The 12,298-nt window shown below is 42.2% G+C and overlaps 1 protein-coding gene across 3 annotated transcripts in view; it reads right to left on the bottom strand.

The window, feature by feature from the left end:
* PDSS2 (decaprenyl diphosphate synthase subunit 2) overlaps nt 1-11,870 on the bottom strand; it is a 134,620-nt gene extending 122,750 nt beyond the window's left edge. For all 3 annotated transcript variants that reach the window (XM_068399977.1, XM_068399992.1, XM_068399983.1), the window contains exon 1: nt 11,430-11,870. In XM_068399977.1, the coding sequence (XP_068256078.1) occupies nt 11,430-11,653 (224 nt within the window). In that variant the 5' untranslated portion in view covers nt 11,654-11,870. The remainder of the gene's footprint in view (nt 1-11,429) is intronic.
* Between the last annotated feature and the right edge of the window lie 428 nt (nt 11,871-12,298).

The following is a 12,298-nucleotide window of genomic DNA, read 5'->3' as shown; positions in this document are numbered from 1 at the left end:
GATTCATTTCCTACTTTCCAACTGGCAAGACTATTTGTTTCAGTTTTATGAAGTTATATTATGGACAAAAGACACATAAAATATACTGTAAATTATAACAGTAGAAACTCCTTTAATGCCTTCCATTCCTCGAATAAATGTGTATTGGAAGAAGGGCTTCCCCCACCATTATCCTAAAGGTCTCTGTACTTTCAGCTTCCTCAAGTCTTCTGAGCCTTAATTGTGAAAACTGTCTTTTTGCATTGTTACTCCTACTGATAGATGACATCTGATTTCTTGCAGAGCCTGTCAATGACTCCCATACTATCTAATCTTACAAATAATCAGAAAGTGACAAATTCTTCCTGTGGACAATAAAACATGGAGTATACACCCTCCCTGGTATTTCTGGCTCTAACAACTGGGGATCAAGAACAGATGATGAATCAATCTCTTGGCCCTTTACACTTCAGCTTCACTTCCACAAGGCAACACAAGTTTGGGGAAGACATGTTTTTCCTGTAGATTAATTTTTAATTACTGAAATACGTCACACCAGACAGATTCACATTCAGATGTTACAGAATCACAGATGGTTGGGGTTGGAAGGGACCCCTGGAGATCATCTAGTCCAACCCCCTGCCAAAGCAGGTTCCCCTAGAGCACGTTGCACAGGGTCACATCCAAGCGGGTTTTGAATATCTCCAGAGAAGCAGACTCCATAACCTCCCTGGACAGCCTGTTCCAGTGCTCTGCCACCCTCTAAGTAAAGAAGTTTTTCCTCATATTGAAACTTCCCATGTTTCAGTTTGTGCTCATTGCCCCTTGTCCTGTCCCTGGGCACCACTGAGGAGAGCCTGACTTCTGAGAAGAGTTGACTTCTAAAAGAATGATCCAAATATGAACTTCATAATGTAGCATTAACACCACTGAAATCCTTTTAAAATATGCACACGGTATACCTTCATCTTCACAAACAACATTAAATGAAAAGCAGTTGGGAATCAGAGACAGGAAGGTTACTGGGATAAAAACTTTCCCCTGTATAAAACACTCACATCAGCTGCACTGATATATCATAGGAACCTTTATTTTCTAGCCTGTGAAAATATATGAATTTTCTTAATACGAAAATGCAGTAGCTCTGTCACATTCAGTCTCAAAGCTCAACACTAACTTAACATGAACACAATGTATTTTTTGGGGAAAAAAAATCACTAACAAACATATATGCTAGCACAACCATTTTTCAAATATGCAAAAGATAGATGATTTTCCACTTGTGACCACAAAGCTTTTCCTCGTATATTTGACCTAAGAAGTATTCCATTTAGCTCTTAACAACTTGAACTTTCTGTTAAGTTTGATTAAAAGCAGTCTTACCAAATCAACTAATTATGGTGCTTCTGCTACCGGCTAATCATTCAGATGACAACCAGACACAAAGTGTGTTGGCACGGACCATTACCCTCAAATTGCCTTAATCGGGACTATGCATTTGCAGGATGGGTCTACACAAGCACATCCTGTGACAGACCCAGACCTACTTTGTGACTGAAATACAGCATTTTTCTTCTTTTTTTTTTTTTTTAAAGGTGCAACATGTAAGCTATTTCAAGGACCAGTGACAGCATATAGATGTATTAACCCTTTAATGATGATTATTTTGTGGGCTACGCTGAAAAGGTAGTTAATGAAAAAGATAGCTGTCATTCCAGCAAGTTTGCACCATGAGTGTGAAGATCTAGAAGAAAAAAATAATGGAAGTTGTTAGGTGGAATGATTTTTTTTAAAAAAAGAGTTCAAACTCTATAAAATGAATTAATTTTGAGCATATTAGTGGCAGCTATCAAGCCAATCACTTCATGTTTATAGGACTGTGTAAGTAACAAATAATCAAAAATAATTTCTACTTGATCTTGAAGAAAGCTCCTTCTAAAGGGAGTATTCTTTGAAACAAATTGGGGGTGGAGGCTATGGGGTTTGCTTGTTCATGTTTTTTAACTAGAAAAATAAAGCTGAATCAGTAGCTTCTAGGTATGACTTCTTTCCCTAGTGGGAAGAAGAAACGGGGAATAAAACAACCTAGATGTTTACTATACATTTTCATTCTATTAAGAAACAGAGGATTACCTGTAGGCCTTTCTACGTTTTCCCCAAAAAATGGAACGGCAGCCACAGAGAAGAACCAACTAGTGTTATTTTGAAGAAAGGAACTGGGGGAACAAGAAAGCAGAATGGGAACGACCATCACTTGTAATTTAAGTGGAGAAGAAATGAGGAAGATAAATGCAAAAGCTGGAGCCCCTGATGCTTCTTTAGGAATAGCTGAGGATTAAAGAAAAGATGACTGCGGCTCACCTGAAGAACCTCCGGCAGGCTGAACATGTCCTAGAGTTTCTCACTTAAGTCAGGTATTGAGGCAAATTTCTAAGCCCTACCATTATTAGTAACATCTAGCTAGTTCACAGCACGTGTTTGATAAAAGCTCACATATAATGAGTCTCACCACTTTTCCTATATGATCAGTTTTTCTTTCCTTAAATGAATCTTTCACACAGTGAGAGAGAAAAAAAAAAAATTAAGCTAAAGTGATGGTCTATGCCAGAGAATTGGCAGGGACAATTCAAGGACAGCAAAGCAGCTGCTACAGATTCTAAACTTAATTTTTGTAATAGATCCGATTTTAAAATTCACGGTGTTCCTTTATAGTCTGTCAGGTTGTCTCTAGCAGTAGTTCCTTTAGGGCAAGCACTGCACACAGTCTGCCTACCCTGAGGGAAACTAAGACACTCAGATGTGGGGTAAAGGAAAGATATTAATAATTTAAGACAATGGTCTGCCACCCCCTAGGAGAAAGCAATAGTTTAAGCACAGAACTATCTAACTCCTGAGCTTAGGTTTGTCCTTTGTGAACTTTGTATTTTCCTGAATAGATTTACAAAGTGCTGTAGAGGATACAGTGCTGCCCACGGGTTTTGAAGGAGTTCTGAAAATGCTCATGGTGACTTGTTAACGGGGTCTCCTGCCACTGCCAGGGCCTCCAAAACAAGGAGAGAAGTCAACTGGGAGGCAGCATCAACAAAAAAGGTTGTGGATGGGGAAAATATCTCAAATAGGGGAGAACACTTTTTGCAAGCTACAAAATACAGACCTTAGAAAGAGTAAAAGCCCTAGGAAAAGTACTTTTTCCCTTATTCTTGTAACGCAAGTAATTTAACTTATCATAGCAGGATGACCATGAGCCAGCAATGTGCCCTTGTGGCCAAAAAGGCCAATGGCATCCTGGGGTGTATTAGAAGGGGTGTGGTTAGCAGGTCAAGAGAGGTTCTCCTCCCCCTCTACTCTGCCCTGGTGAGGTCGCATCTGGAATATTGTGTCCAGTTCTGGGCCCCTCAGTTCAAGAAGGACAGGGAACTGCTAGAGAGAGTCCAGCGCAGAGCCACGAAGATGATTAAGGGAGAGGAACATCTCCCTTATGAGAAGAGACTGAGGGAGCTGGGTCTCTTTAGAGAAGACTGAGGGGTGACCTCATGAATGTTTATAAATATGTAAAGGGCAAGTGTCAAGAGGATGGAGCCAGGCTCTTCTCAGTGACATCCCTTGACAGGACAAGGGGCAATGGGTGCAAGCTGGAACACAGGAGGTTCCACATAAATATGAGGAAAAACTTCTTTACAGTGAAGGTAACTGAACACTGGAACAGGCTGCCCAGAGAGGCTGTGGAATCTCCTTCTCTGGAGACATTCAAAACCCGCCTGGACGCGTTCCTGTGTGACATGATCTAGGTAATCCTGCTCTGGCAGGGGGATTGGACTAGATGATCCTTTGAGGTCCCTTCCAATCCCTAACATTCTGTGATTCTGTGGCAGCCAAAGAAGATTCACCGCGTGAAAAGTGTTCCAGTGACCCAAATATGAATTTTGATTGCTCTATGATGTCAGTTCTCATTTGCGCTTCATAAAAAGGCATATTTAGTAACCCGCTTCTGGGTTACAGAAATAATTATTTTGAAACTATTTCCAATTATTGAGTACTCTTTTCCTATGAGGAGCAAACATTGACGTAACAGTCGTTCACCGGTACATAAACCTGGTATTCACTATTCACATGCATTACAAATCAATTATACTTGAAAGCAGAAAAGAACAGATGTGAACTTTAAAAATTACCTTTATTTTTAAAAAAGAAGCTTAGGCTACTGTGTGCCTAAAGTAAACCCAAGTTTGCTGTAGGTGTGGTATACTATGTCCTTTCAAAACTGACTGGCACTTGCATCTGTTCATTACACATTCAGTTTCTGTTTCACATGCTTGAAATCCAAGCTTAAAAAAATCCCAAGGTCTTTCATTTAATCAGAATGAGTTGTACATGAAATTCTGCTGAAATCTTCAGAGTCATATTCCCTATAAAACATACTAGAAATTATCAGTATCAGGACAGCATATTAGTTTTCACTGTAAATAATTCTATCAGAAAATCCCAAACAGCATTGTCACCTACTGAATACACTTCATTTACTAAGACCACCCTACATGCTGAAATAATACATTCCTCGTAAGCACAGAAACCTGGTTTCAACATGGATATTTAAATGAGAATAACTGCAAAAAAAACAATTATTCAAATGGAAGAGAATTCAATTTGCAGACTAGCTTTTGCACATTCATACCGCAGATTTGCTACTCGATCCTACTTTGCTTATGGTGGCAAAATATTCAGCAAAACTGGGTATTGTACCATACAATTAAACATCCTTTGCATAAATTCTTCCACAAAAATACTACCAGTGAATGACAAGACAAGAACTCGGCACCACTACAGCTGAAAAGTAGCTGTTTGTTCAGCAGTTCAGCCTCTCCCAAACTCATGATCATGACAATGATTGCCTTTACTTCTTGAGCTAGGGTTTACTAATACAGTAAAAAAATAAAAAAAAAAAAAAAAAGAAGAAAGGAATGAATGTTTGAGAATAAAAGCACCAAACTTGAGTAAACATCTTTTTACTCCTTCGGGATGTCTTCAGTACTATACTACAGTTTGCCCGCCACAGAGGTGGCAAGCAGGAAGGCCGCTACAACTTCAGACTGTCAACTTATCTCTCTCAGAATACTACTGTATTATGATATTTTAGCTTTGGTTCCCAATTGTTTTTTTTAATATATATACACACACATGACTGGCTAACATGTTTTACCTTAAAGAATGAGATTCTCACTGCCAAACCTAACAAAAATGTAATGTTTTACAAAAAAAAAAGTAAGTTAAGGCCCCTTAAACATGAACCACAAACCTCAAGCCCAAGTGTACAAATTCTGATGCAACTCTCATCTTCCGGAGTCTACTGACAGCTCTTCAAAAGAGCAGTAATAACTGATGGATATGAGCATTTAAGTATATGAATGTAATGTTGCTGGTGGAGAAAACTAATAAAAAACATACAGTGGTGAAACATACAGGAAGAGAAACAAAAACCAAAATTTGGGAGAAAGAACAAAACAGCACGCATCTATTCATCCTATTCCACCTTACTACAGCGTAAAGGATGAGTGTGACCTACAAAAATGGATTCTCTCTTCCCCTTAACTGTACAAGACAATATTAAGTGGTGGCTAACTGAAAACCACATTGAAGGCCACAGGTACAAGGAAGAACATGGAAGGAATCAGATATAGAACCTACAAGAGTTTAATATCCTCCACGTCTTTTTACCTACCAAAGTTAACTTTTCCGCTCTTCATGAGTTCATTCAGCCAAAATACACAAGAAACTGATTTTTGTCGTCTAAGAATGGTTTACTTGATGGCAAGTATGGTAACAGAAACCCCTGCAGAGTACCAACATGTGTAAGAGATATAACATGATGAAGGTTTTTGAACTTACTACTCAAGGCTATCAAAACAGACTGAAAGATATTCACAAAACCTAATTTAGCTAAGAGAGACCAGTCTTTCTTGAAAGAGAGAAGTTTCTTGATGGGGTGAGTCAAAGCAAGAATTTAACTCCAGTGCTTCAACTGTAGCTCTCCTGAGAGCACCTCTGTCTCCATCAGCTATACAGAATGCTTTGGGAAATACTCTTCCCGGACAACGGCAAACTTGCTATAACCACCAGTGTTACAGTAATTTTGCAAATAGTATCAAACACATCAAGCAGGAAAAGTATTTCTGCACTTCTGACATCACTACTAAGACTTTCTGCAGAGGTGCCCTGCCTGCTAGCTTTGGTGGCCTGTGCTTCCAGGAAGTCCAACAGATCTCCGCAGTAAACATGGCAAATGACACAACTCATTGCTACCTCATTGCTAACCTTACAGGCATTCTGACTATGATTATAAAAATCACATCTCTCTACCACAAAAAAATTTTTTACAAAGTGTTACGGCAGGCCGAAAAAATAATAAAATTCAATGAATACAAATGTGTTTTAACTTCTGATCCAGCAACAACAAGAGAGGGACTTTATGCCCCCAAGGTCCATTACAGATTGAGCAATTCAGTAAAACTTAAAAGATTGTAGTAAGTTTTAGCTTTAGAAGCTGTAAGTTGACCAGACTCTCCGCTTGTCACTTTGAGTTTCCAGCTGCTGGCTGTTTTCAGAGAAAGTTACCTCATTCACCACTGTCAAGTAAATAGATGCTTTCATTTTTCTAGCCCAGAAAAAAAAATAATTAACATCTGAAACAAGTTCCTAAAAAGCTACTCATAGTCAATCACAGCACCTACAACTATAAAAAAAAGGACAGTTTTAAGGTCACCATTCTGTTAAGACAAAATATAAAATGGCCATAACAATTCCATCCACACCAGGCTGGAACAAATTCCTAGGTCTACGCTGAAATCTGTCACCCACATAGGAGGGCAAATGCATGCCATATCTGAAGTTACAAGATATGTGTTACTGAACTAAGCCATTTCAAGCTGACAGAGAAACAGAACTATCAGGAAACCAATGTTATTGGACATTTTAACCAAAAAGCATGTAATCTTGAAGCTACTCTGGACTGCATTTTACGTTCAGTGCTTAACATGGCTAGAGATCTACACGGAGCGGACTGCAACAGAACAAAACCAGGTCTATCGAGGCTTTTTATTTCAGTAATAATCCAGGAAAACTGTAACTAAGTCTACGTAAGCATTTATCACCAACAAACAATTCTGACAGAACTAAAACACAATCATTCCTCCCACATGCTAACAACAGAATGGCTAGAGCTAAATGGTATCCCATAATAATTTTACGTGTATGAAGTGTTCCATTTCATTTAGTGATATTATAAAAGTGATGCATTGGCCATAACGTTTACTGTTTACAATCTGCAGCAAGCTATGCCCTTCTCAAGGGAGATTAAATAATCAAGAAAACATTATTCACACTATATATTGGAGAAAAGTAGATCGCTGTGCCAATGACAGATTCTTTCCTATATTAAGAAGGATGTATGCTAGCCTAGAAGGGAGGGGGAAAGAGAAGAGAGAAGACTGGAGATTTGTTTCCTACCCCACTGAAAAGAAGGTCATACGTTCATGTGTCGAAAAAATTTTCCTTTAGTCCAACAAAGCCTGAAGAGCAAAAAAAATTAAATGTTAGTTTTGAATAGCTGCTGAAAACGCTTCATTAAAGGGAAAGAAAACTGAAACCTCTGAAGAACCATACAGTGACTCACAGACTTACGAACAGAAAGATCCAGAAGTAGTCGGATTTCCAGAGCATCCATTAGAGGTAAATATTTTAATGACAGCATTTGTTTAAAGTATTCTTTATTAATACTGCTTATGCACCATTTTCCAAAGATCATAGTGATCGATACAGGCTGTAATGAATGAAGTGTAACACCTCCAGAAAACAGATGCTACGTTATTCGTTTTACAGATAAGTAAATGCAAGTATGAAAAATTAAGTGACTTGCCCTAGTCAGAGAGCCAAAAGCACAGCTGTGAATATAATCCAGATATCCCAGCTTCCAATGATCTGTTAACCACTAAACATTAGCCTTTCTAAAACAAAATGTAACCTTTCCCTCACATTTCGCCCTTTTTCTAACAAGTCTGGCAAAGCCAGTACTGAGGATGTTCACTTCATGTGGCTGACTTTTAAAAAAACAAAAACTTAAGAAAAAAAAAAGAAATTTTAAAGGGGAAAAAAAAAAAACAGACTTGATTTCACCACACGGATTACAGAACTCCCAGATCCCTCAGTGTAGGGCTCAGTTACCCGTCTCTGCCCTCACAAGAGCAGAGTCAGCAACAGCTCACAGATTTAAAGCTGCTGGCCAGGCACAGGCTTAGTAGGAGGTATCAGGGTCACACATCATCCCAGAACATCACCTGCTGCAGTCCTGATTCATGGCAGGCACTTACACCCAGGAGCTGCCACCGCCGCATCCAAACGAGAGGCAGAAACGGATGGCATCAGCAGAGCAACGTACACTGCCCCAACAGCTGTTCCTCCACATGTCCCGTCTCACGTGGGCAGTTATCTTTAAGCTGCCTTCTTTAAGGCTCTCAGCACAGGCTATGTGGTACAACAGCCTAGTGACTCAAAGCTCAGCAAAAGGTTAAAAGTGCTCATCAGCACTCCTATTACACTAAAGGCTTTCAGTGTGGTGGCAATTATGTCTTATGCTGTCTCAGCTCAGAACCTGTTCTGTGCAGATAAAGCAGAGGCTTTTCTACCAACGCTTAAGAAACCTCTAATGGTCCAAGGAAGACTTCAAAGGCTACCAAAGCATTTTGACAGGAAGGGAGGGTAGACACAAAAACACTGATGACAAAATGCCACCAGTCAAAGAAGGTTAAAGAAAATTAATATCGCTTAGAGATGACAGTAAGTAATCATAATTTGATTGTCACCACTTATAACCTCAAAAATAAATGAGTAGAAACTTGAGAAACAGCACATGCAATTAATCAATTTACTGCACAGATTTTTCAGATGTTCCCACAAACAGAAAAATCTCCTTAAGTGCTGGAGTACTTAATAGACATATACAGTATTTATGCACTCAGTCTGAAAGATTAGAGTTGCAGAACATACCAATCACTTAAAGTTTTTCAAAAAAATCACCAGAGAACATATTTTAGACGCTCATGCTTCAAAACATTTGCCTGAACACACAACCAGAAACCTATGTTACTTTATAAATGTGGATAATGAGCCAGAGATTTAAAACATGCATGTAGTATTGAAAAATCAAGATCTGTTTCCTAAACTGCTATGGTAAGTCAGAGAATAGATCTGAGACCCATAACTAAAATCAATCACATTTACAGTCAAACATATAACAGTCAAATTTCAGAAAGAGATTATTAAGATTATTAAGAAAGAACAAGTTCAAAATCCACCTTATTGCAAAATCATACCATAAAACAAGGTGCGGCACAATTTGTGCATTGCTACAGGTGTAATAAAACTTGTAAGCAGGAAATTAACTCTTCTTATAACACAAAAGTCAAGGCCATTGGAAACGCATCTGCAACAAAGCCTTTGGAAATAACAGTGAAACCAAATAAGAACGTCCAAAATAAGGGCACACTGTTTCGGTTCCGTGTGAGTAAATACTGAATTTTGTTTCCAGCATGACACATCAGGTTAGTAGTGTACTCCAAAACATATACGAATTTAAAAAATGAATGGATTTAATCCTGCTGACCCTGTGAATGATTTTATTTCTACTGGTGTTCCACAAGCCACAGGCTGACAGAATTAAGCCCAAAGCAGCCCACTTAAAGCAACAAAAAAACTCCCCACACATCACAGCTCCACCACAAAACCTCCAACCATGCCCCAAAATACTGTATGTAAACTTAATTCACAAATAAACCAGCAACTACTACTAAAGCTAAGACTGAAGTCCTACTTCAGCACTGTGGGTCTCTATGATACTTCCACGACTGCAGTGGAAGCTTAAGAGCCCAAGTACATTGCGCTTCGGTCCTCCTATTCCCTGCATCCCATCAACTGACCTTAGACTTGGATCCAAAGGCAGAAAAACATTTTCTTCTCGTCCCTCCTCTTAAAAAAGAAAAACAAAAATCTTTGCTAAGCTTATCATAATATCACAACCTGCATTTATAAATAATTCAACAAAATCCCCTCCACCAGCATTTTCTAAAGTCAGGTATTTTCTGTTTTTATCAACAAGTTGATTTGTTCCTTACAGAAAAGTCTACTTAAAGCCAATATCCAAAGCCCCCTCCCTGAAAATAACGTTTCTTTAAAAAGCTGTTTATGCCCTGTACTCCTTTTGTTCACTCAAGACAACCAGATTTAGAGACAGAGAGCTTGAAAAACAAATCTTGTTTGTATTTCATTACACCATAATTGTGGAATTGCCAAGGACCACCACACAGCTACAATTTTTATTCTTTAAAAGAAAAGCAGAACACTTGTTTTGAACAAATGCTAATTTTTGTTTTACACCTGTTCAAAAATACTGCGCATGTTAAACTTGGGTTCTATTAACACTGCTATATTTGCAGTGATAGCAGACACAGTTCTGTCAAACCAAAACCACCCAAAAAAACCCAAACCACAAACCAATGCCCTTGGAAAATTGCTTCTTTATTATTATTATTTTGTTAGGTCTCTGGCATTTTATTGTTTAAAAAAACACTGCCAATCAGTTCTTGGTTTACAGTCAAAGAAAACACTGCCCAACAATCCCAATTTCTGCTTATTGGCAGGAATGCAAGTCTCCCCTCAGTCTGCCTTAAAAACGAAAGAGTGGATTATCAGCTTAGCAACCCTAAAAATCTCAACAATATGCAAAAGCTCACAGCTCCCTGCTGGATATTCCAAAACAGACAATGTTTTCTAAAGCTCTTAGTAACAAAATACACAGTTCAGAGCAGTGTCATTTTGAGCTTTTAGGTTGATGAGTTCCTCCGTTTTTTCCACAGGTTCCTCGCAATATAGTTCTTAATATTACAAAACACGTAACTGGTAGTGAGGCAGCCACAGCTCTTCCGTTATCAAGGGATTTTTTTGCACATTCCACGGGGAAACTCTTTAATCGCACGTGACATTACAGTGAAGTAACTTCTCAATGACAGAGAGTGACCCAAGGAAAGCGTGTTGCGGCAAGGAAAGGAAAGGAAAGGAAGACGCCGGGGCGCAGAGCCGAGCGCCCGCGCACAGCCTCACGGCACGGCGTCCCCAGGCACGCGCCACTTCTGTCACCTCCGCGGCCACTCCCGGCCACCGCACCTGCCACGGCCCACGCGCCCACCCGCCCGAGGGCCCGCGAGGCGCTGCCGACCACCGGCAACGCCCCCAGCCTCAGCTCCTGACAACTACCCAAGCCCCAAATTTCCCCCCAGCCTTGACAGGCCTCCCGATGGCTGCCGGCGGTTCCCACCGCGGGGGCCGGGGCCGAGGCCCCAGCGGCCCCGGGCCCCCCAGCCGGTGGGGCGGCGGACAGCTCTCCCCGGCGGGCCGCGTGCGCTTACCGGGCGGTGTCGAGCAGCGGGTGCTTGGTGCCCACCAGCTTGCGGACCTGCATGGCGATGTTGCTGAGCTCGTCGCTCAGCAGGCACCGCAGGCTCATGAAGGACGTCGGGTACCCCACGATCTTCTCGGCCTCCGACACCACCTGGCTCCAGGGCGGGCCGCCAGACACCAGCCGCCGGAGGCCGGCGCCGCGGCCCCCGCGCCGCAGCAAGGTGCCCCACATCCCCCCCGCCGCCCCAGGGAGGCCCCCGGCGCCGGCTCCCTCGCCCGTTACTCGCCGCGGCGGAGCACCACAGATCGTGGCCGCAGACAAGTACCCCTCCTCGCTCGCTGCAGCCGGAGGACCCTGCCGCCAGCGGCGGGCTCAGCCCCGGGCGGCGGCAGCCCACGGCAGCCGCGCTGCCTGCCCGCGTCCCCCCCGGCGGCGCGGCGGCGGCCGGAGCGGGCTCATTGTGCCCTGGGGGCAGCCATCTTGGGCGTCGTAAAACAAGGTGGGCCGTAAAGCGAGGGCGGCAGAGCCCTTCCTTCCCCCTCCCACCCGGCTTCCTCACCTGACGGCTGTGGCGGCTCTAGGGGGGCTGCGGGCTACTGGGGAGGGGGCTAGGCTCCTGCGAAAGGGGCTCTGATGCCCAGCAGGGCACGACCCCCTTTACTCTTCACCCTTAGCCCTTGTACTGGGCAAAGGGCTGCCGCCTCTCCTCCCTGCTGTGTGCCTGTGGCCTCCCAGAGCGGCGCGTGTGGGCCGGCCTCGCCCGCCCTGCCATGGCAGAGGGCCCCGCTGGAGGGGGAGCGCTCCCCGCCCGCACCCCGGGCCAGGGCCCTTGGTTGGATGGGGATGCCCCACAGAAAGCAATATGCACTCTCTGTT

Source organism: Nyctibius grandis, chromosome 1 (genome assembly GCF_013368605.1).
Source record: "Nyctibius grandis isolate bNycGra1 chromosome 1, bNycGra1.pri, whole genome shotgun sequence".
NCBI classification, from domain to species: domain Eukaryota; kingdom Metazoa; phylum Chordata; class Aves; order Nyctibiiformes; family Nyctibiidae; genus Nyctibius; species Nyctibius grandis.
The sequence above is the reverse complement of the archived record's forward strand: the minus strand, read 5'-3'. Positions and strand labels throughout refer to the sequence as shown.